The sequence below is a fragment of the Macaca nemestrina genome, chromosome 8, assembly GCF_043159975.1.
Source record: "Macaca nemestrina isolate mMacNem1 chromosome 8, mMacNem.hap1, whole genome shotgun sequence".
Classification (NCBI taxonomy): Eukaryota; Metazoa; Chordata; class Mammalia; order Primates; family Cercopithecidae; genus Macaca; species Macaca nemestrina.
This window is the reverse complement of record NC_092132.1, coordinates 97,401,759-97,426,747: the sequence shown is the minus strand read 5'-3', so window position 1 is coordinate 97,426,747 and position 24,989 is coordinate 97,401,759. Positions and strand designations below refer to the sequence as shown.

The 24,989-nt window shown below is 43.0% G+C and overlaps 1 protein-coding gene across 4 annotated transcripts in view; it reads left to right on the top strand.

The window, feature by feature from the left end:
• The window catches only part of LOC105495690 (ubiquitin conjugating enzyme E2 V2), a 55,679-nt gene that overhangs the window by 9,887 nt on the left and 20,803 nt on the right, over positions 1 to 24,989 (top strand). For 3 of the 4 annotated variants that reach the window (XM_071068285.1, XM_071068284.1, XM_071068286.1), the window contains one exon: positions 23,843 to 23,991. In XM_071068285.1, coding sequence (XP_070924386.1) covers positions 23,843 to 23,991 — 149 coding nt within the window. Of the gene's footprint in view, positions 1 to 17,895; positions 17,919 to 23,842; positions 23,992 to 24,989 lie in introns of those variants that run through there. The other variant, XM_071068287.1, reaches the window with a different exon arrangement.

The window sequence follows — 24,989 nt, the reverse complement described above, 5'->3', positions numbered from 1 at the left end:
TACAGAAGACATATGATGTCCGTGTTTATTGTTACAAACTTCTGTCTTAAAACTGCTTTTGCTGTATTCCATAGGTTTTGTATGCTGTGTTTCAGTTTTCATTTGTTTCAATAAACTTCGTAATTTGTTTTTTAATATTTTCATTGACGTATTGGTTGTTTAAGAGCATGTGTTTAACTTCCATGTTTTTGTGAATTTTCTGAAGATCTTCCTGTTAATGATTTCTAGTTTTATACCATTGTGGTCAGAAAAGATATTTGATATGATTTCCATCTTCTTAAATTTGTTAAGACTTATTTTGTGGCTTCACATATGATCTATCCTTGAGAATGTTCCATGTGCAGCTTAAAATAATGTATTATGCCACTGTTGGATGGTATGTTCTGTATATGTCTGTTAGGTCCATTTGTTCTGTAGTGTAGCTTAAGTCTCATATTACCTTGTTGACTTTCTGTCTGCATGCTCTGTGCATTGCTAATTGTGAGGTGTGAAAGTCTCCTACTTTTACTGTATTATAGCCTATCTTACCCTTCATATCTATTAATATTTGCTTTATAAATTTAGGTGCTTTGATGTTGGGTGCATGTATATTTACAATTGTTCTCTTGCTAAATTGACCCCTTTATTATTATATGATGACCTTCTTTATCTCTTTTTACAGTTTTTGATTTAAAAATCTATTTTATTGAGGGCCAGGTGTGGTGGCTCATGCCTGCAATCCCAGCACTTTGGGAGGCTGAGGCGGGCGGATAACTTGAGATCAGGAGTTCAAGACCAGCCTGGCCAACATGGCGAAATTCCATCTCTACTAAAAATACAAAAATTGGACTGGGAGCGGTGGCTCACACCAGTAATTCCAGCACTTTGGGAGGCCGAGACAGGTGGATCACAAGGTTGAGAGTTCAAGACCAGCCTGGCAAAATGGTGAAACCCCATCTCTACTAAAAGTCCAAAAATTAGCCAGGTATGGTGGCGGGTGCCTGTGACCCCAGCTACTTGGGAGACTGAAGCAGAGAATTGCTTGAACCCGGGAGGCAGAGGTTGCTGTGAGCCAAGATCATGCCACTGCACTCCAGCCTGAGTGACAGCACAACTGCTCAAAATGAAACGAAACAGAACAAACAAAAATTGGGCGTGGTGTCGGGCGCCTGTAGTCCCAGCTACTCAGGAGGCTGAGGCAGGAGAATCGCTTGAATCTGGGAGTTGGAGATTGCCGTGAGCCTTGATTGCGCCACTGCACTCCAGCCTGGGCAACAGAGCGAGATTCTGTTTCCCAAAAAACCCAGCAGGGCGCGGTGGCTCATGCTTGTAATCCCAGCACTTTGGGAGGCTGAGGCTGGCAGATCACGAGGTCAGGAGTTTGAGACCAGCCTAACCAACATGCTGAAGCCCCGTCTGTACTAAAAATACAAAAATTAGCCGGGCATGGTGGCACATGCCTGTAATCCCAGCTACTCAGGAGGCTGAGGCAGGAGAATCACGTGACCTGGGAGGCAGAAGTTGCAGTGAGCTGAGATTGCGCCACTGCACTCCAGCCTGGGTGACAGAGCTAGACTCCATCTCAAAAAAAAAAATAACTAAATACAAATAAAATTAGCCAGGCATGGTGGCATATGCCTATAATTCTACTTGGTAGGCTAAGGCAGGATAATTGCTTGAACTCAGGAGGTGGAGGTTGCAGTGAGCCAAGATGCTGTGACTGTACTCCAACCAGGGCAGAGTGAGTGAGACTCTTTGTCTAAAAACAAAAACAAAAATGATTTTATCTGATATAAGTGAAGCAATTCTTGGGCTTTCTCTCTCTCTCTCTCTTTTTTTTTTTTTTTGAGACAGGGTCTCCCTCTCTAGGCTAGAGTGCAGTGGCGTGAACATGGCTCACTGCAGCCTTGAACTATTGAGATCAGTGATTTTCCTACCTCAGCCTCCTGTGTAGTTGACCACAGGTGTATGCCACTATGCCTTGCTAATTTTTTATATTTTTTGTGGAGATGGGGTCTCAAAGTGTTGCTCAGGATGCTTTCAAACTCCTGGGCTCAAACAGTTCTCCCTACTTGACCTTTCAGAGTGCTGGGATTACAGGGTCTTGTTCTCTTTTGATTTCCATTTGCATGGCATATCTTTTTCCATTCCTTCACCTTCAGTCTACATATGTCCATACAGGTGAGGTGAGTCTCTTGTTGCAGCATATAGTTGGGTCTTGTTTTTTTTAACCATTCAGTCACTCTTTCTTCCTCTCTTACGGTCTTATTTGCTGGTTGATTTTCTCTGGTAGTATGTTTTTTTCCTCACTTTTTTTTTTTTTTTGGAGACAGTGTGTTGCTCTGACATGATCATAGCTCACTGTAACCTCCAACTCCTGGGCTCAAGCAATCTTCTTGCCTCAGCCTTGGGAGTAGCTAGGACTATAGGTGTGTGCCACCAAACCTGGCTAATTTTTTTTTTCCTGTAGATACGGGGTCTTGCCATGTTGCGCAAGTTGGTTTTGAACTCCTGGGCTGGAGCGATCCTCCTGCCTCAGCCTCCTGCGTAGCTAGGAATGCAGGCATGTGCCACCATGCCCAGCTATTTTTTTTTTTTTTTAATTTTTTGTAGAGACAGAGTCTTGCTGTATTGCCCAGGCCAGCTTTGAACTCCTGGCCTCAAGTGCTCCTCCCACCTTGGGCTCCAGAGCACTGGGGTTTCAGGCATGATCCACTCCGCTGGCTTGTTCCTTGCTTTTTATTTTTTATCTATTATACATATATATTTTTTAAGATGGAGTTTCACTCCTGTTGCCGAGGCTGGAGTGCAATGGCGTGATAGCGGCTCACTGCAACCTCTGCCTCCTCCCGGGTTCAAGCGATTCTCCTGTCTCAGCCTTCCTAGTAGTTGGGCTTACAGGCAGCTGCCACCATGCCCAGCTTATTTTTTGTATTTTTAGTAGAGACGGGGTTTCACTATTTTGGCCAGGCTGGTCTTGAACTCGTTTTTTGTTTTGTTTTGTTTTTTTGAGATGGAGTCTTGCTTTGTTGCCCAGGCTGGAGTGCAGTGACGCAGTCTTGGCTTGCCGCAAGCTCTGTCTCCTGGGTTCAAGCAATTCTCCTTGAACCTCAGCCTCCTAAGTAGCTGCCATTACAGGCATGCACCACCACGTCTGGCTAATTTTTAGTAGAGATGGGGTTTCACCATGTTGGCCAGGCTGGTCCAGAACTCCTGACCTCAGATGACCCACCTGCCTCAGCCTCCCAAAGTGCTGGGATTACAGGGGTGAGCCACCACACCTGGCATAAAGGTTTTTGCTTTGTGGTTACCATGAGGCTTACAAAAAAGGTCTTACCGTTACAAAAGGTTATTTTAAGCTAATAACAACTTAGCCTTGATTGCCTAAAAAATCCTTTATATTTTTACCCTACTCTCTCATTTTGAATTTTTAATGTCACAGTTTGAATTTTTTTTTTTTTTGAGACAGTGTCGTTCTTGTCACCAAGGCTGGAGTGCAGTAGTCTGATCTTGGTTTACTGCAACCTTTGCCTCCTGGGTTCCTGTGATTCTCCTGCCTCAGCCTCCTGAGTAGCTGGGATTACAGGCAGCTGCCACCATGCCCCGCTAATTTTTGTATTTTTAGTGGAGATAGGGTTTCACCATGTTGGCTAGGCTGCTGTCAAACTCCTGACCTCAGGTAATCCACCTGCCTTGGCCTCCCAAAGTGCTGGGATTACAGGCATGAACTACCGCACCCAGCCTGCATCTTTTTATATTGCGTATTCCTTTACAAATTATTGTAGTTACTTTGAATAGTTTTGTCTTTTAACCTTCCTACTAAAGACACAAGTAATTTACACTCCTCTATTACAGTATTAGTGTATTCTGAAGTTGACCTTGTGTTTACTTTTCCCAGTGAGTTTTATACTTTCAGATGTTTTTGTGTTACTCATTAGTATCCTTTTCTTTCAGCTTGAAGAACTTCCCATAGCATTTCTTGTAAGGCATGTCTTGTGGTGATAAACTCCTTCAGCTTTTGTTTGCCTGAGAAAGTCTTTATTCTTTGTTTCTGAAGAACAGCTTTGTCGTGGGACAGACAGCTTTGTCTAAAGGACAGTTTTTCTCCTGGTCACTTTTTTTTTTTTTTTTTTTTAAAGAGAGACAAGGCCTGTCGCCCAGACTGGTCTTGAACTCTTGGGCTTAAGCGATCTGCCCGCCTCAGCCTCCCAGAGTGCTGGGATTACAGGTGTGAGCCCAGCCCCTGCGAGCACTTTAAATGTATCATCTCACTCTCCCCCGGCCTCTAAGGTTTCTGTTGAGAAGTCTGCTGCTAGGTATATTGGAAGTCCCTTATATGTTATTTGCTTCTTTCCTCTTGCTGCCTTGAGGATTCTCTCTTTGTCTTTCATCTTTGACAGTTTGGTTATAACATGTCTTGGGGTAGTCTTATTTGGACTGAGTCTGATTGGAGACCCTTCAACCTGTAGCCGTATACTTACAACTTTCTCCATATTTGTACGGTTTTTTTGCTACTTTTTCTTTAGATATCCTTTTTTTTTTTTTTTTTGTGAACAGAGTCTTGCTCTATTGCCAGGCTGGAGTGCAGTGGTGCGATCTTGGCTCACTGCAACCTCTGCCTCCTGGGTTCAAGTGATTCTCCTGCCTCAGCCTCCTAAGTAGCTGTGACTACAGGCATGCGCCACCATGCTCGGCTAAATTTTGTATTTTTAGTAGAGACGGGGTTTCACCATGCTGGCCAGGCTGGTCTTGGACTCCTGACATCAGGTGATCCGCCTGCCTCAGCCTCCCAAAGTACTGGGATTATAGGTGTGAGCCACCATGCCCAGCCTAACATAAAACTTGATAGAAGTGGATATGCAGCATGCAAACTAGAATAACATTCAGTGTTCAGGCGGGGCTCAGTAGCTTATGCCTGTAATTCCAGCACTTTGGGAGGCCAAGGCAGGAGGATCACTTGAGGTCAGGAGTTTGAGACCAGCCTGGCCAACATGGTGATACCCCATCTCTATTAAAAATTAAAAAAAAAATTAGCCAGGCATGATGGTGCTTGCTTATAGTTCCAGCTACTTGAGAGGCTGAGGTGGGAGAATCACTTGAACCCAGGAGGCAGAGGTTGCATTGAGCCGAGATTGCGCCACTGTACTACAACTTGGGTGACAAAGTGAGACCCTGTCTCAAAAAAACAAAAAAAATCAATGTTTGAAAGTTTGTTTCAAAAGTAGTTCACTTTTTCAAAGGCTCTTTTTCAAAGAGCTGATTACAATGTCTTTAGGGCCGGGCGCGGTGGCTCAAGCCTGTAATCCCAGCACTTTGGGAGGCCAAGACGGGTGGATCACAAGGTCAGGAGATCGAGACCATCCTGGCTAACACGGTGAAACACCGTCTCTACTAAAAAATACAAGAAAACTAGCTGGGCGAGGTGGCGGGCGCCTATAGTCCCAGCTACTCAGGAGGCTGAGGCAGGAGAATGGCGTAAACCCGGGAGGCGGAGCTTGCAGTGAGCTGAGATCCGGCCACTGCACTCCAGCCCGGGCGACGGAGCGAGACTCCGTCTCAAAAAAAAAAAATAAAATAAAATAAGTCTTTGACATATGTAAGATGGGACTTTGGGACTGTATTTGGGAGTGCTTTATTCTTGTTTATAAAGTCTTAGCTGATTTGTGTGAGAGCGGATGGTATTTTCAGTAAGCTGGAACTCAGCAGCTGTTTCAAACCTTAGAAGGAGCTAAATCCTTGTGGCCATGTATAGGTACTTAAATAGAAATAGAAAAAAACAGATTAATAAAACATACGTTATGGATTGCCTGGACTCTAGACCAAGTTCATTTTATAGATGAGCAGTAGAAATACAGATATGAAATGGTTTTTGCAGGATTTTTTAGCTACATGTTGAGTCTAGAGCTGGTGTCTTGATTTAAGATTCTTGGTTGCGTACGGTAGCTCACGCCTGTAATCCCAGTACTTTGGGAGGCCAGGGCAGGCGGATCACCTGAGATTGGAAGTTTGAGACCAGCCTGACCAACATGGAGAAACCCTGTTTCTACTGAAAATACAAAATTAGCTGGGCATAGTGGCACATGAGTACTCCCAAGTAATCCCAGCTACTTGGGAGAATTGCTTGAACCCAGGAGGCGGAGGTTGTGGTGAGCCGAGATTGCGCCATTGCACACCAGCCTGGGCAACAAGAGCTAAACTTCGTCTCAAAAAAAAAAAAAAAAAATTCTTAAATACTGCTTCTGTATCAGACTGTGTCCTATGTATGGGTTGGTTGTTTTTATTTCCTGGAAACCCAGAGATGTTATTTTACAGATAAATGCCGTTAAGGATCAAGACAAAATACTTGATAGAGTCTGAAGGCATTAATAGATTATTAAAACTCCGTGTTCTTTTAAGGTGTGAAGGATTGTATTGAAATAAGTAACAAAAATTTAGAAAAAGCGATTTTAGTGGCTAAATGCTGGTCAATATTCACATCAGTCTTTTTTGTAAGCACATATTTGGTATTGCGGGTAAATACATATATATTAATTATTCCCTTAGTGATTTTTTTTTTTTTTTTTTTTTTTTTTTAGAACGAGTCTTGCTCTGTTGCCCGGGCTGGAATGCAGTGGTGCACTCTCAGCTCACTGCAACCTCTGCCTCCTGGGTTCAAGCGATTCTCCAGCTTCAGCCTCCCGAGTTGCTGGGACTACAGGCGTGTGCCACCATGCCCGGCTAACTTCTTGTAGTTTTAGTAGAGATGGAGTTTCACCGTGTTAGCCAGGAGATGGTCTCGCTCTCCTAACCTCATGATCCACCTGCCTTGGCCTCCCAAAGTGCTGGAATTACAGGCGTGAGCCACCATGCCCGGCCAGTCAGTGGTGGTTATAAATCTGTGATTTTTTTTTTTTGAGATGGAGTCTCTGTCATCCAGGCTGAAGTGCAGTGGTGTGATCTCAGCTCACTGCAACTTGTGCAGGGTTCAAGCAATTTTCCTGCCTCAGCCTCATGAGTAGCTGGGATTAGAGGTGTGCGCCACCATGCCTAGCTGATTTTTTTTTTGTATTTTAGTAGAGACAGGGTTTCACCATGTTGACCAGACTGGTCTTGAACTCCTGACCTCAAGTGATCGGCCTGCCTTGGCCTCTCAAAGTGTTGGGATTATAGGCGTGAGCCACCGTGCCTGGCCTAAATCTGGATTTTCTTTTTTTTTTTTTTTTTGAGACGAGTCTTGCTCTGTCGCCCAGGCTGGAGTGCAGTGGTGCCATCTCCGCTTACTGCAAGCTCCGCCTCCCGGGTTCACGCCATTTTCCTGCCTCAGCCTCCTGAGTAGCTGGGACTACAGGCGCCGGGCAGCACCGGCTAATTGTTTTGTATTTTTAGTAGAGATGGGGTTTCACCGTGTTAGCCAGGATGGTCTCGATCTCCTGACCTCGTGATCCGCCTGCCTCTGCCTCCCAAAGTGCTGGGATTACAGGCGTGAGCCACCGCGCCCAGCTCTGGATTTTCTATCTGAGGTTTATCTAAGGGAGGGGAGGGAAAGGGAGGTTACTGGGAGTGTTGTAAGTGTTTGATAGAAACTTACCTCTGTATCAGAGGTAGAATTTACAACCTGATGAGTTGTCCTAAACATTTTAGTATTGCATCTGTTATTCCAAAAGTGACCCTTAGAACATTTAGTACCCTTCCTTCCTTCCTTCCTTCCTTCCTTCCTTCCTTCCTTCCTTCCTTCCTTCCTTCCTCCCTCCGTCCCTCCGTCCCTCCCTCCCTCCCTCCCTTCCTTCCTTCCTTTTCGTTTCATTCTTCCTTTTACCTACTTCCCCAAGTAGGCTGCCTCTAGATAAGACTGTATATTATCAGGTAGGAAGAACTTGGTTCGAGGAGTTTTGGAACTGGGAAGACTGGATAACAGCTATGTAACCTGGGCTTCTTATTCTCTCTAGGGCTTATGAAGTGGTTACTAAAATCTGAAGTTCTATAGAAAAGGGCCAGTTTCCTCTAGGATTTGACCACACCTTTGAGGGTTGCTTCCTAAGAAAGCTGAACTTTTGGTAGATGGAGTTATAGATGAATATTGAATTTGGTTTCAGGGAGCTGTTTTTTCAAAACAACTTTACTGAGATATAATTCACATACCATATAGTTGTCTATTTAAAGTATACAATTCACTGATTTCTGGCATGTTCACACATGTATACAACTGTGGTCATTTTAGAATATTTTTATCACCTCAGAAAGAAACCCTGTACCCTTTAACTGTCACTGTCCTATACCCCCAAACCTCAGCCCCTGGCTACTATAATCTGTCTCAATAGATTTACCCATTCTGTACTTTCATATGTGTAGAGTCATATATTATGTGGTTTTTTGTGACTGGCTTCTTTCACTTAGCATAATGTTTTTAAGGGTCATCCATGTTATATAGCATGTATCAGTATTTACATGTTTTTACGGGTGAAGAATATTCCACTGCATTGGATACACCACATTTTGTTTATTCATTCATCATTTTGGTGGTGTTTTCCACCATTTGGCTATTGGGAATAAGGCTGCTGTAAACATTTACGTACAAGGTTTTTTTCGTAGATACCTAGGAGTGGAATTGCTGGGTCACGTGTTAACTATGTTTAGCTGTTTGAGGAACTGCTAGGCTGTTTTCCAAAGGGAGACTTCTTCTTTTTCTTTTTTTTTGGGATGGAGTCTCGCTCTATCGCCCAGGCTGGAGTGCAGTGGTGTGATCTCAGTCCACTGCAACCTCAGCCTCTTGGGTTCAAGTGATCCTCCTGCCTCAGCCTCCCAAGTAACTTGGATGACAAGCCTGCACTACCATGCCTGTCTAATTTTTGTATTTTTAGTAGAGACTGGATTTTGCCAAGTTGGTCAGGCTGGTCTCAGCCTGACCTCAAGTGATCCGCCCACCTCGGCCTCCCAAAGTGCTGGAATTACAGGCGTGAGCCACTGCGCCCAGACCAACACAACTAATTTTTTTGTAGTTTTTAGTAGAGACGGAGTTTCACCATGTTGGCCAGGCTTGTCTCAAACTCCTGACCTCAAGTGATCTGCCTACCTTGGCCTCCTAAAGTGTTGGGATTACAGGTGTGAGCCACTGCACCCGACCCCTTTACCCATTTTTAAATTGGGCTGTTTGTCTTTTTTTTTTTTTTTTTGAGACAGAGTCTCGCTCTGTCCCCAGGCTGGAGTACAGTGGCCGGATCTCAGCTCACTGCAAGCTCCGCCTCCCGGGTTTAGGCCATTCTCCTGCCTCAGCCTCCGGAGTAGCTGGGACTACAGGCGCCCGCCACCTCGCCCGGCTAATCTTTTGTATTTTTTAGTAGAGACGGTGTTTCACCGTGTTAGCCAGGATGGTCTCGATCTCCTGACCTCGTGATCCGCCCGTCTCAGCCTCCCAAAGTGCTGGGATTACAGGCTTGAGCCACCACGCCCGGCCTGTTTGTCTTTTTATTGTTGAGTTATTGGAGACCTTTATATATTCTGGATACAAGTCTTTTATCAGATACATGGTTTGCAAATATTTTCTTTCATTCTGTAGATTGTCTTCACTTTCTTGATGTTGTCCTTTGAAACCCAAAAGTTTAAAATTTTGATGAAGACCACTTTATTTTTTTCTACTTCATTAAAATGCAGATTCTGGCTTTTTGTATGTAGCTCATCACCTAACTGGTTCTTTGTTTTAAAAACAATAATGTTTCAGGCCGGGTGCAGTAGGAGGCCAAGGTAGGCAGATCACTTGAGGTCAGGAGTTCGAGAGCAGCCTGGGCAACATACCGAGACCCTGTCGCTACAAAAAAAGAAAAAAATTAGCTGGGCATAGTGGTGTGTGCCTGTAGTTCCAGCTTCAGAGGAGGCTAAGGCAGGAGGATCACTTGTGCCCAGGAGTTCGAGGCTGCAGTGAGACGTGTTTGTACCACTGCCCTCCAGCCTGGGCAACAGAGTAAGACCCTGTCTCTAAAATGAACACACAAACATCAGAGAATCATGTTTCATGCAGAATATGGTCAGAAACTAAAATATAAATGAATAAAAACAACTCCATGAAATACTGTGAGTTCTAGTTGATGCTCTAGTTATGATTACTGTATGACAGAAGGGCAGGAGTCTGAGCTTCACCTGGCCAGGTGAAGTTTAATCTCACTAAAAAAAGTTCAATAGCCAGATACCACGCATACTGTAAACAGTTTATTCTTTGGAAGTAGTATAATTATGCCAGAGGTTTTTCAATTTATGCATTGGAATGTTCTCGAAAAGTACAGACAGTGCGTTGCTTGGTGTACTGCTCTTCATGCCAGTGTCATCTGCTACCTAAATTATTGATTGTTGTTTACGAAACAGTACTGATGTAAATTGTTATGTCCTCAGAGGAAATACTTATGTTATTGAGAAGTCTTTGGTTTTCTCAAGTTTTTACCTCATAAACAGTGATATGGAGAGATATCTGTTTATTTTGCTTAATATGGCTTTCTGACTGGAAGCCAGTTACAGCTTCCTGGACTCACAGGTGAGCAGTTATGCCCATTTAATAGTCTCTGTCAGAAGACCTCACATCTTTTAAAGTGCATGCCATCCTAATTTTACTTAGAAATTAAAACTAGAGAGGAACCAGAATATATTAGCTTATTTAACTTTCTTCCACTCTCTAGTGTATTCTAAGGGAAGTCTCCCTTCATAGTTCTGCAATAAACATTCTTAGCTACCTTACTGGAGAATGTGAAGTAACTACTACATTCATTGGCTTATCTCATTGGGATATCTGTAGTGTATCCAGGTGAAATCTTCTGCAATAACTTGCTGCATTATATTTGAATGTATTCACTTACATGACTGTCTTCCCCACTAGATAGTAATGTCCTGGGGAAAGGATTCTGTGTTCAGTATCAGCAACATCTGCTGTCAGTTTGTATATATTGAGAGAAAGATTAAAAGCAAGCATTTGCCATAAATTCACCAGGTGTTTATCGAGTGCCTGTTGTGTCATCATTTTCTGTGGTACAGTGTCTTTCTGTGTCAGGGATTTAATAATGAGAAAATAAATGGCTCAAATAAAACCTAGCTTTTCAGGCTGGGCGCAGTGGCTCATGCTTCTAATCCCAGCACGTTGGGAGGCCTAGGCGGGCGGATCACTTGAGCCCAGGAGTTCGAGACCAGCCTGGGCAACATGACGAAACCCCATCTCTACTACAAATACAAAAATTAGCTGGATGTGGTGGCATGCGCCTATGGTCCCAGCTACTTTCGGGGCTGAGGTGGGAGAATTGCTTAAGGCTGGGAGGTGGAGGTTGCAGTGAGCTGAGATTGTGCACTCCAGCCTGGGTGACAGAGTGAGACCCTGTCTCAAAAACAAAAAACAAAACAAAAACTGGCTAGGCATGGCGGCTCACTCCTGAAATCCCAGCACTTTGGGAGGCTGAGGTGGGCGGATCATTTGAAGTCAGGAGTTTGAGACCAGCCTGGCCAACATGGTGAAACCCCGTCTCTACTAAAAATACAAAAATTAGCCAGGAGTGGTGGTACATGCCTGTAGTCTCAGCTGTTTGGCAGGCTGAGGTGGGAGAATCACGTGAACCTGGGTAGTGGAGGTTGCAGTGAGCTGAGATTGCACCATTGTCCTCCAGCCTGGGCCACAGAGCAAGACTCTGTCTCAAAAAAAAAAAAAGAAAAAAAGAAAAAAACCCAAAAACACAAAAATAAAAATTAGCCAGGTGTGGTGGCAGGCACCTGTAATCCCACCTACTTGGGAGGCTGAGCCAGGAGAAGCCCTTGAATCCAGGAGGCAGAGGTTTCAGTGAGCTGAGATGGTGCCACTGCACTCCAGCCTGGGTGACAGAGCAAGACTCTCTCTCAAAACAAAGAAACAATCCCCTCCCTCTGCTAGAAAAACCAGCCTTTCCTTTTTGTAGATTGTAATATTTCACTGTCTTATTTTTAGTTTGCTTTTCTGAAGTAAAACTACTAAAATAATATTTTAGTCACATATATTCATTAAATCTAAAATCATGAAGCTGCTTATTTTCCCCTTATCTAGCTGAGTTAGTATCTAACAAATAGATTCTAAATGAACTCTTCATATAGGTGGTGATTTTTTTGGCAGTGGCTAGGGGCAGGGTGGTTTTGGTTACAACCTAAAGAATAACAGTAGTATGATTAATTTCTCCTGTATATAATGTGTTCTCCACACCACAGCATTGAAATACTTTGGAAATCCTCTAATCCAGAGGTTTTTCCACTTGTGTTTGAAAGTGTAGTACAGATGCTTCAGATGTACAAAGTTTGACTTGAATTTTTTTTTTTTTTCTTTTTTGAGATGGAGTTTCGCTCTGTCACCCAGGCTGGAGTGCAGTGATGTGATCTTGGCTCACTGCAACCTCCACCTCCCAAGTTCAAGTGATTCTTCTGCCTCAGCCTCCCGAGTAGAGATGCATGCCACCACTCCTGGCTAATTTTTTTGTATTTTTAGTAGAGGCGGGGTTTTACCATGTTAGCCAGGATGGTCTCAATCTCCTGACCTCGTGATCTACCCGCCTTGGCCTCCCATAGTGCTGGGATTACAGGTGTGAGTAAAGTTTGTTTTTATAAATTACATTTTTATCTACTATATTTCATCAATTCTAAAACATTTAAATATCCAAAATGGATATATGTGTTATAGTTTAATTGGTAGAGTTTAAAAATTTTTTTAAATTATAGTATCATGTAATTGGTTATGCCATCTTAGATTTGATGAAAGACAGTATTTAAAAAAACTGTTAAGATGCCCACATTGAGGTGAATATATAATTTCAAATACTGGATTCTACAAACATACTGACATGTGTTCTCATTTATTATCTGAATACTAAACAGTTGTGATCAATTTAAACTTAAATATGTTCTATTGAAATATGTTTTTAATCTCATACAATTTTTTGAAATATTTTGGAGGCTAAAGTTGAAAATTGGTTTATCTGGTAAACCTTCACTTCAGCAAAAGAATATCACCTTCTGATGTTTTTTGGTGAATTATGTAAATATAGTTTTTAATATTAAATCTATTTGTATAAATTCACAGTGTCTGAATGATGGATGTATTTCAATTTTAAAGTTCAGAAAAAATGTAGCTGGGCATGGGGCTCACACCTATAGTCTCAGCACTTTGGGAGGCTGAGGCAGGAGGACCCCTTGAGCCTGGGAGTTTGCGACCAGCCTGGGCAACCTAGCAAGACCTTGTCTCTACTAAAAATATTTTAAAAATTAGCTGGATGTGGCGGTGCATGCCTGCAGTCCCAGCTACTCTGGAGGCTGACATGGAAGGCCTAGGAGTTTGAGGCTGTAGTGAGCCATGATTGCACCACTGCACTTCAGCCATGGCGACAGAGTCCCTGTCTCAAAACAAACACACAGACACCCATGCACACACAGCCCAGCATATGCTTTGATGTCAATAATTGTGTATTATTGACATTATTGACATTATTAATGTCAACAAATAGTGTTCTTGAGAGTGGGGTTGTAACTGATGTTTTTGAAACAGCCAGTGGGGTTATGGGCCCAGTTAGGATTCTGGAACAGTTTTCCTGAGTGTAGAACTGTGATGGGGCTTATGATTCACACTCATTACTTTGCTGGATGAATGTTAAAAGCGGATAGGATGGCAGACCCACTCAGCAAGGAATTCCACCGAGGATGCCTTGAAAGGAGCAGGGGCATACCATCCAGAGCACAAGGCAGAATAAAGTTATCACATGAAGGACTCATTTGCTTGAAAAGACTTGACTTTTCTTAGTGTCTTCAAATATTCTAACAACTTTATAAGGCAGAAAGACTCAGTGATTTTTTTTTTCTTTTTCTTTTTTTTTTTCCTGAGATGGTCTCTGTTGCCCAGGCTGGAGTGCAGTGGTGTGATGTCAGCTCATTGCAACCTCTGCCTCCCGGATTCAAGTGATTCTCCTGCCTCTGCCACCTGAGTAACTGGGATTATAGGCTTTCACCACCATGCTGGCTAATTTTTGTATTTTTAGTAGAGATGGGGTTTCACCATGTTGGCCAGGCTGTTCTCGAACTCCTGGACTTAAGTGATCCTCCTGCCTTGACCTCCCAAGTGCTGGGACTATGGGCATGAGCCACCACACCTGGCTCATTTCTTGTTTTTTTAAAATAAAATTTATTGTGTGTGTTTAAGGTATATATATCATGTTATGAGACATATAGTAAAATGGTTACTGTAGTGAATCAAATTAACGTATCCATCATCTTACAGTTACCTGTTTTTCCTTCCTGTGGCAAGAGCAAAAATCCTGACCATAGCAAACTCTTACTAAAAGTCCTCATGGCTGGGTGCGGGCTCATATCTGTAATCTTAGCACTTTGGGAGGCTGAGGCGGGCCGATCATTTGAGCCCAGGAGTTCAAGACCAGCCTGGGCAACATGGCAAAACTCCCTCTCTACAAAAAATACAAAAATTACCTCACATGTTGGCACGCGCCTATAGTCCTAGCTACTTGGGAGGCTAAGGTGGGAGGATTGCTTGAGTCCAGGTGGACGAGGCTGCAGTGAGCTTTGATTGAGCCACTGTGCTCTAGCCTGGGCAATAGAGGGAGACCCTGTTGCAAAAAAAAGAAGGAAGTCCTCAAGGCTGTTCTGCAGATCATTAGATCTGCAGACTTGTTCATCCTACATACCTACTATTTTGTATCCATTGATCTACAGCTCCCTATTTCCTTTCCAGCCCCAACCTTGGTAACCACTGTTTTTATTCTGTCTTCATATTTGACCTCTGTTTTTTTGGAGACGGAGTCTCGCACTGTCACCGGGCTGGAGTGCAGTGGCGCCATCTTGGCTCACTGCAACCTCCACCTCCTGGGTTCAAGCGATTCTCCTGCCTCAGCCTCCCGAGTAGCTGGAATTACAGGTTCCTGCCACCGTGTCTGGCTAATTTTTTTGTATTTTTAGTAGAGATGGGGTTTCACTATGTTGGCCAGGCTGGTCTGGAACTCCTGACCTCGTGATCCCCCTGCCTTGGCTTTCCAAAGTGCTGGGATTACAGACGTGAGCCACCACAGTCATCCTGTTTTCTTTTTTGAAAGATTCCACAGTCCCAATGAATTTAAAATGTCAATTGTAGGTTGTCTTTGTATCCATACTGTTGTATATATGAGAGTTTTTTTATAATTATGATCAAAATATATGTGTTGCTATTAGGTCTCCCCCACTCCTTTTTTTTTTTTTTTAACTTATACACAATTAATATAATTCATGTAGTTTAAATGACTTTATATAATGTTTTAAATTATGTGACATAGTTTGTCTGAATGTATACCAATTGACTTCTTTAAGTTTTTGCACTGCCAAATAAACATTTTTGTTCAGATTGCTTTTCCAACCCCCCTCCCTTCATTTATCTATTGCTGTGTAACAAATTATATCAAAATTCTGTGGCTTCAAACGATGACTGATTTTTTTCTCATAATATGGGTGTTGACTGGGTGGTTCTGCTGGTTTCACTTAGAATCAATCATGTGGTTGCATCAAGCTGGTGAAGGGATAGGCTTATTGCCTAGGATGCCTTGCTCCCCCTCCCTGCAGCCTCTGCACGTGGCCAGTTAGGACTTCCTCACATCCTGGTGGTGTCAGGGTGTTCAGAATTCTTACATGACAGTTGTTTTCCAAAAGAACGAAAGCAGAAGTTAGCATTCCTCTTACAAGCGAGTGCCAGAACTGGCCTAGCGTTGCTGCTTCCCTGTTTATTCTTTTTTTGGAGGCAGAGTCTCACTGTGTCACCCAGGCTGTAGTGCAGTGGCACAGTCTCGGCTCACTGCTACTTCTGCCTCCCAGGTTCAAGCGATTCTTGTGCCTCAGCCTCCAAAGTAGCTGGACTACAGGTGTGCACCACCATACCCAGCTAATTTTTTTTTTTTTGTATTTTTAGTAGAAATGGGGTTTCACCATGTTGGACAGGCTGGTCACAAACTCCTAACCTCAGGTGATCTGCCCACCTTGGCCTCCCAAAGTGCTGGGATTACAGGCATGAGCCACCACGCCCTGCCACTGCTTCCCTATTCTATTGATAAAACAGGTAGGAAGGCCTGTGCAGCTTCAAGGGGAGGAGGGGTGCGCCTGGGTCTGGAGGGTGGAGGATGGCTCACAGCACTCTGCAGACATTCTGCGCCCTGGTGTTTTGTCCTGAGGGGAAATTTCACACAGTAGCATTTAAGTCAAATCATACTACATATTTAAAAATTCTTGTTTTTTATATGTGTGTGTGTGTATACATATATGTGTATGTATATATGTGTGTGTATATATATGTGTGTGTGTATATATATGTGTGTGTGCTTTTTTTTTTTTTTTTTTTTTGAGACTGGGTCTCATTCTGTCTCCCAGGCTGGAGTACAGTGGCATGATCTTGGCTCACTGCAACGTCCACCTCCCGGGTTCAGGTGATTCTCCTGCCTCAACCTCTGCAGGAGCTGGGACTACAGGCATGCACCACCATGCCAGGCTAATTTTTTGTATTTTTAGTAGAGATGGGGTTTCTCCATGTTGGTCAGGCTGGTCTAGAACTCCCAACCTCAGGTGATCTGCTCGCCTCAGCCTCCCAAAGTGCTGGGATGACAGGCGTGAGCCACTGCGCCTGGCAGGGTTTTTGTTTTTTGAGACAGGTTCTTGCTCTGTCACCCAGGCTGGAGTGCAGTGCCACTATCTCAGCTCACCGCAACCTCCGCCTCTGGGGTTCAAGCAATTCTCCTGCCTCAGCCTCCCGAATAGTTGGGCATACAGGCATGTGCCACCATGACCAGCTAATTTTTGTATTTTTAGTAGAAAGGGGCTTTTACTGTGTTGGCTAGGCTCCTCTTGAACTCCTGACCTCAAGTGGTCCACCCCCTTGGCCACCCAAAGTGTGGGATTATAGGCATGAGCCACTGTGCCCAGCTGATACAGAGTTTTAAAAAATAGTTTAAAAAATTAGCCTGTGCCTGGCGCAGTGGCTCACGCCTGTAATCCCAGCACTTTGGGAAGCCAAGGTGGGTGGATCACTTGAGGTCAGGAGTTCGAGACCAGCCTGGAAACATGATGAAACCCCGTCTCTACTAAAAATACGGAAATTAGCCGGGCATTGTGGTGGGCGCCTGTAATCCCAGCTACTCAGGAGGCTGAAGCAGGAGAATCACTTAAACTCATGCAGTGAGCTGAGATCATGCCACTGCACTGTAGCCTGGGTGACAGGGTGAGACTCCATTTCAAAAAAAAAAAAAAAATTGAAAGTTGTGTGCCTTGTAATTATTACTTTTCTCCCTTTGCCTTTAATTTCTTTTTTTATTTTCCAAGACCGAGTCTCACTCTGTCACCCAGGCTAGAGTGCAGTGGCATGAACAAACATGGCTCACTGAAACCTCTACCTCCCAGGCTCAAGTGATCCTCCTACGTTAACCTCCAGAGCAGCTCAGACTACAGATGTGCGCCACCACGCCTGACTAATTTTTGCATTTTTTGTAGAGATGGGGTTTTGCCATGTTGCTCAGGCTCGTCTTGAACTCCTGGGCTCAAGCGATCCTCCCACCTTGGTGTCCCAAAGTGTTAAGATTACAGGCGTGAGCCACTACACCTGGCCAATTTTTTTAAAAAAACATCTTAGGATAGGGTCATGTATGATGTTCTTAAGTAGTGTTCCAAATAAAATGAAGGAAGATTAAAGGAGGAAAATCAGACTTCACCTATTAGTGGGAGGAAAAGCAAAGAATTTGTGGCCATCTTTAATTTGGTACAGAGTATAACGATTCTTGACTCAAAAAAAAAGTGTGTGTGTGTATGTATATATATATGTATTTTTTTTTTTTTTTTGAGACAGAGTCTCAGTCTGTTGCTGAGGAAGGAGTGCAGTGGCGTGGTCTTGGCTCACTGCAACCTCTGCTGCCCGGGTTCAAGCGATTCTCCTGCCTCAGCCTCCCGAGTAGCTTGGATTACAGGCACGTACTATCACGCCCGGCTAATTTTTTGTATCTGTAGTAGAGATGGGGTTTCACCATCTTGGCTAGGCTGGTGTTGAACTCCTGATCTCATGATCTACTCGCCTCGGCCTCCCAAATGCTGGGATTACAGGCATGAGCCACCGCCCAGCCGACTCAAAACTATTTTTTCAAGTGATGTTGATATGTAATATTTTACATATTTTGTGGGGTACATGTGATGTTTCATTGTGTGCATAGAATGTATAGATCAAATCTCAGGGTATTTGTGGTATCCAGATTCTTGACTCATGACAGATAATATATATAAGGGTTGGCCAGGCGTAGTGGCTCACGCCTGTAATCCCAACACTTTGGGAGGCCGAGGCGGGCGGATCACGAGGTCAGGAGTTTGAGACCAGCCTGGCCAACATGGCGAAACCCCGTCTCTACTAAAAATACAAAAATTAGCCAGGCATTGTGGCAAGCACCTGTAATCCCAGCTACTCTGGAGGCTGAGGCAGGAGGATCACTTGAAACCCGGAGGCAAAGGTTGCAGTGAGCCAAGATCGTGCCATTGCACTCTGTCCTGGGCGACAAGAGCAAGACTCTGTCTCTAAAATGAAAAATACATATATGGGTTATGAAGTCTTAGGAAGTGACATTTTGGGCATCAGAGGGATAGATTGTTTCTTTTAGAATCAGTTTATGAAAGGCTAAGGCTTTAGAAATAATGTGTTTCAGCAGGAATTCTGACTAGGGATAGAGGTGGGGGATGGAGGCAAGGCGATAGGATTTCTCCTTTCTTTTGCCTCTTCTACCCAGGGCAGTGGGTTGCCTTCCTGTGCTAGACTCTTGTGTGTTGGTCATTGAGATATACTGGGGTAGACAAAAAGTTGTATATATATCACTGATATGGTTTAGTCAAAGTATGCAAAGTATACAAAGAAAACACTTTGCTCAGTCATCTAGTTAGGTTCTTAGTAGAGCAAAACTCTCACTTTATGCTGTTACCTCCTTTTTCTCGCTTCTCCTACTCTAATCGTGGTTTCTGTGTCTTGATGCGCTGCTGAACGTTAAGCTCCACAAGAGCAGGACTTCGACTATCACGGCAAGATCAGGGGCCTAGCCACAATTCTCTGGCTCACAGTAGACATTTGGTGCTGTTTAAATGGAAATAAATAAATAAAACCAAATAATTACAACAATAAAATGAACCACAACTTTCTCAGTCAACTGAGTGCTTAGCACTTCATCCTCTTTCTTGGCCTTTAATAACAGCTGATACTTTTCTCCTCCTCTTACCTCCCAATCCATTCCCACGTTGCAGCAAAGTGAAGTTTATGTCCTCCCTGAATCCTCATTACTGCAGATAAAGGCTGAATTGCTAAGGGTGCCCCTTCCAGGCCATTTCTGACTCTTTACTCTCATACTCAGTTGCAGTCCCCAAACATTGCCCAGCATTCTGTCTCTCTTTTGTAATGTCCTCCCCACGCCTTTTTTTTGGCTCCACCCGCCCAATCCTCCCTTTTTTTTTTAAATATTTCAAACACCAGAAAAATATGTGAATATACATGTACTCACCCTGGCTGTTCACATTCTAATAAATTCTTGCTTCAGATTGTTTTTTGGAAATAGAACATTTCGAGTACATTTAAAGTCCTATTTTCCCTTCTAAGTCCTAGGCCACTTTCTCTTTGCCCAGAGGTCATCAATATCCTGATTTTTTATTATTTGTATTTATTTATTTATTTTGAGACAGAGTCGGACTCTGTCACCCAAAATGGAGTGTAGTGGCGTGATCTTGGCTTACTACAACCTCTGCTCCCTGTTCAAGTGATCCTCCCGCCTTAGCCTCCTGAGTATCTGGAACTACAGGTGCATACCACCATGCCCAGCTAATTATTATTATTATTATTTTTTGAGATGCAGTCTTGCTCTCTCCCCCAGGCTGGAGTGCAGTGGCGCAGTCTTGGCTTACTGCAACCTCCGCCTCCCGGGTTCAACTGATTCTCCTGCCTCAGCCTCCCAGGTAGCTGGGACTACAGGCGCACGCCACCATGCCTGGCTAATTCTTTTGTATTTTTAGTAGAGATGGGGTTTCATCATGTTGGCCAGGCTGGTCTCAAACTCCTGACCTCAAATGATCCGCCTGCCTCAGCCTCTCAAAGTGCTGGGATTACAGGCGTGAGCTACCACACCCAGCCTCCCAGCTAATTTTTTGTATTTTTAGTAGAGACAGGGTTTCACAGTGTTGACCAGGCTGGTGTCGAACTCAAGTGATTTGCCCATTTCAGTCTCCCAAAGTGTTGGGATTACAGGCATGAACCAGCACACCTGGCCCAATAATCCTGATTTTTTTTTTTTTTTTTTTTTGAGACAGAGTCTTGCTCTGTCACCCAGGCTGAAGTGCAGTGGCGTGATCTCAGCTCACCGCAACCTCTGCCTCCTGGGCTCATGCGATTCTCCTGCCTCAGGAGAAGTTTTAGTAGAGACAGGTTTGTATTTTTAGTAGAGATGGGTTTTACCATGTTGACCAGGCTGGTGTCAAACTCCTGCCCTCAGGTGATCCACCTGCCTTGGCCTCCTAAAGTGTTGGGATTACAGGCGTGAGCCACTGTGCCTCGCCCGACCCCTGATTTTTAAATATCTTTTCCACTAACACCTTTATACTTTTTGCTACATATGTATATACGTATAAAAACTACATTTGTTTAGAGCTTCTATACCAGTGTATTCTAACTGCAGCAGTGAATGAACTTCCAATATCTACATCTTTGCCCAGATAAAGAATTATCAGACTTAATATTTGTCAGTTTGGTGGCTAGAATAAGCTGTTACGTTTCCCTGATTACTGATGAGGTTGAGCATATTTATATGTTTGTTGGTCATTACTGTTTTCTGTAAACCTTATTCCTAATATGTTCTCATTGTTCTCTAGGGTTTTCTTTTCCTTATTGATTTCTAGGAGGAATTCTTTCTGTATTTTGAATAACATTCTTGTCTGCTATTTGTTATTCATACCTTTTTTCAGTCTGTGGCTTATCTTTTCATTTAATCTGCCTATAATTGATTTTTATATATACTATGAGATCAGATTGGGTTCTAATTTTATTTTTCCATATTGGTAAAATGTTCCAACACCATTAACTTTTCCTACTTTTTTTTTTTTCTCTTTTAAGACAGGGTTTCACTCTGTGGCCCAGACTGGAGTGCAGTGGTGTGATCACAGATCACTGCAGCCTTGACCTCCCCGGGCTCAGGTGATCCTCGCCTCCTGAATAGCTGGGACCACAGGCATGTGCCAGCCACCACACCTGGCTAATTTTTGTATTTTTTTAGAGATGGGGTCTTGCCATGTTGCCCAGGCTGGTTTTCAGCTCCTGGGCTCAGTTGATTGGCCCACCTTGGCCTCTCAGAGTGCTGGGTTTACAAGTGTGAGCCACCATGCCTAGCCTTTTCTACTTTTTTTTTGTTTGTTCTCTTTTGGAATAACTTTAGATTTGCAGAAAAGTTACATAAGTAGTACGAAGGATTCCCATATACCTTCATGCAGATCCATCAAATATTAATGTTTAACATTTTTGCTTGCTCTTGTGTGTACTCTCTTCCCCCCTCCCTCCACATTCGATTTTGTTTTTTGGGGGAACCATTCAAGAGTAAGTTAAGTTAACAGATACTGTCTCTTCACCCCTACATACTTCAACTAGGACATTTTCTTACAATATAATTGTTAAAACCAGGAAATTAATATTGAGAAAGGACTGTTATCTACCAGCCCTATTCAGATTTCACCACTACTGTTCTTTAAAGCAAAATAATGACAATAATATTTTTCCTGATAACCAAGGTTGCATTTACTTGTCATGCCTCTAGTCTCTTTACTGACTTTTAGTGTTGCCTCTACTAAAAAGCACATTTTCATATATGATATGTCTGCTTTGGGGCTTTTCTTTTTCATTAGTCTGTTCATTTCTGCACTAATTCCGTATTTTCTTAATGATTTCTTTAGCTGATGAGGAAGTCTTAAAATCTAGGAAAGTGTCCCCTCTGTTTTGTTTTCTTTTTTTGTTTTGTTTTTGTTTTCGAGACAGTCTTGCTCTGTCTCCCAGGCAGGGGCTTGATCTTGGCTCACTTCAACCTCCACCTCCTGGGTTCAAGCGATTCTCCTGCCTCAGCCTCCCATGTTGCTGGTTGGGATTACAGGTGTGCACCACCATGCCTGGCTAAATTTTGTATTTTTAGTAGAGATAGGGTTTCATCATGTTGGCCAGGCTGGTCTTTTTTTTTTCTTTTTTTTTTTTTTTTTTTGTGAGATGGAGTCTCGCTCTTTCGCCCAGGGTGGAGTGCAGTGGTGTGATCTCAGCTCACTGCAAGCTCTGCCTTCCGGGTTCACGCCATTCTCCTGCCTCAGCCTCCGGAGTAGCTGGGACTACAGGCACCCGCCACCACGCCTGGCTAATTTTTGGTATTTTTAGTAGAGACGGGGTTTCACGGTGTTAGCCAGGACGGTCTCGATCTCCTGACCTCGTGATCCACCTGCCTTGACCTCCCAAAGTGCTAGGATTACAGGTGTGAGCCATTGTGCCCGGCCTTTTTTTTTTTTTTTTTTAAAGACAGAGCCTTGCTCTGTCGCCTAGGCTGGAATGCAGTGGTGCAGTCTCGGCTCACTGCAGCCTCTGCCTCTGGAACATTAAATGTTCCAGACCAGTCTGGCCAACATGGTGAAACTCCATCTTTACTGAAAATACAAAAATTAGCCGGGCATGGTGGTGCACGCCTGAAATCCCAGCTATTTGAGAAGCTGAGGCAGGAGAATAGCTTGAACCTGGGAGGTGGAGGTTGCCTTGGCTACGAGCGAGACTCTCATACACACAAAATAACACAGCAGGTGTATGAGGAACTTTAAATGTCTTTCCTAACTTACTGTATGCAAATAAAAGTAGATACTTAAGAAATTGTCTAAAAATATTTAGTAAACCCATTTCTACACAGACAAATTAAAAGTTCTGAGAAATCAGGCTAAAATAACCTCAAATTTATAAGGTTTGATTAATAAATATTTACCTTTGCATATACACGAAAGCAAAAAAAGTTAGGAATACTTTCAATTTCAATAAATTGAAATCAAGTACAAATTTTGACTCCCCTTCCTAAACTGAATAAACTCTTAAAAAGCAGACACACTTTACTTGTGTAAACACTCTTTTTTTTTTAAATGGACTTTCACTCTTGTTGCCCAGGCTGGAGGGCAATGGTGGCATCTCGGCTCACCGCAACCTACACCTTCCGGGTTCAAGCGATTCTCCTGCCTCAGCCTCCCAAGTAGCTGGGATTACAGGCATGCACCACCACGCCTGGCTAATTTTGTATTTCAAGTAGAGATGGGGTTTCTCCATGTTGGTCACGCTGGTCACGAACTCGCGATCTGACAGATTCTGTTTTCACATGCCCCTACATGGGTGGGACTGCTTCAGGATTCTAAAAGACAGTACCTTCTGGTGCACTTTCTAAGATGGAACATAATTCTACTCTTTAAAAATCATTAGAGAGTATGTATTAATGAACTTTGGCTTTTATTAACTTTCTGGTCATGGCTGTTTGTTTGATGCAGAGTCCTTGACTGTAACAGAAACCTCAAGTAGGGGAAACGTTCACTTTCTAACGATTTCCTTATGATTGATTGACATGTCAGTATAAAATGGATGAGGAATTATACACGTGTTGTATACTGCTATTAATGTTTGGTACAGTGCTTTCTTTAGGGTTTTCATTTTGAGGGGTTGTTAGATCCAGCACTTTCTGGAGCAGAATGCCTTTTAAAGGGAATTTTGTCTTTTTGGGAAATAATTTATAAAAGTTAATTTGGAAAAAGCTGAATTTAAATATGTGTAGCTCTTATAATTATGAGCTTTTTACATTTACACTGACGTTCTTTTGTATAGGAGTTAAAGTTCCTCGTAATTTTCGCTTGTTGGAAGAACTTGAAGAAGGACAAAAAGGAGTAGGCGATGGTACGGTTAGCTGGGGCCTTGAAGATGATGAAGATATGACACTTACAAGGTGGACAGGCATGATTATTGGGCCACCAAGGGTCAGTGTTATAAATTATATTTTTTCTATTAATACTTATTGTTACTTTAGAGTTAACATTTATTTTATACTATTGATATTAAAATAAGCAATTATGATAACTTCTAAAATAGTTCCTTTTTATTTATTTTGTTTACATTTATTGATGCTTCCCATGTGCAGGATATAATCCTTGATTATGTAGAGGATTGCGGGGAGGAAGGTTGATACGGTCATTGCCATCAAAGTTTTGCAGTTTAGTAAAGGAGAAAAAAATCAGTACAAATTGACAGATTCTAAATATGACAGAGCAAGTTCACTGCAGGACTTTAGAATATGTTTCTTCTAGCTGGAATAATTGAGGAAGGCTGAACAGTGGAGGAAGTTGCCTTTGGAATGAGCGCTAAAGGACTGACTGGTAGGATTTCAGAAGGTGGTGATGGGGATGGAGAACATTCCAGATAGAGAGGACAAAAGGTGAGGAAATGGAGGGGGTATGTGGGGAGAGCAGTCATTTTGACGTAATATGTTACTAACCTCTGGTGTGAACCTGAGGGTTTCTAAATTGGTTTGCATTGAGTGCACGTTGCTATTTGCCCTCTGACACTTCACATGCCATAGAAATGCTGTAGGTCTCAGTTTCTTCATCTATAAAAAGTCTATGATTCTTGCACTTTTTTCTAGTATGGTTGGCAACTGGCCCATTGTACTTTGTCTTAGGTCTTTCTTGGGTTTATGAAGTTTTATTTTTACTCAAAGTCTTTTTATCTAGCTTGGGATTTTTTAAAATTTTTATTTATTTATTTATTTTTACGTTGCATTCCTTACTTAATGGTCCCATCCACTGCACTCCTTGCAGCGAATCTTTGAAATGTGTGCCTGCAATGTTTTTGGCTTGTTAGAAAGAGCACACATTTGAAGGGTTTTTCAAGTCTTTGGTTTTGTATACTGGTTGCTACCTTATGATGAGAGCATTTCAACAGTTTTGCTCTTGGGTAGAGTTTAGAGTTCCTTATGATG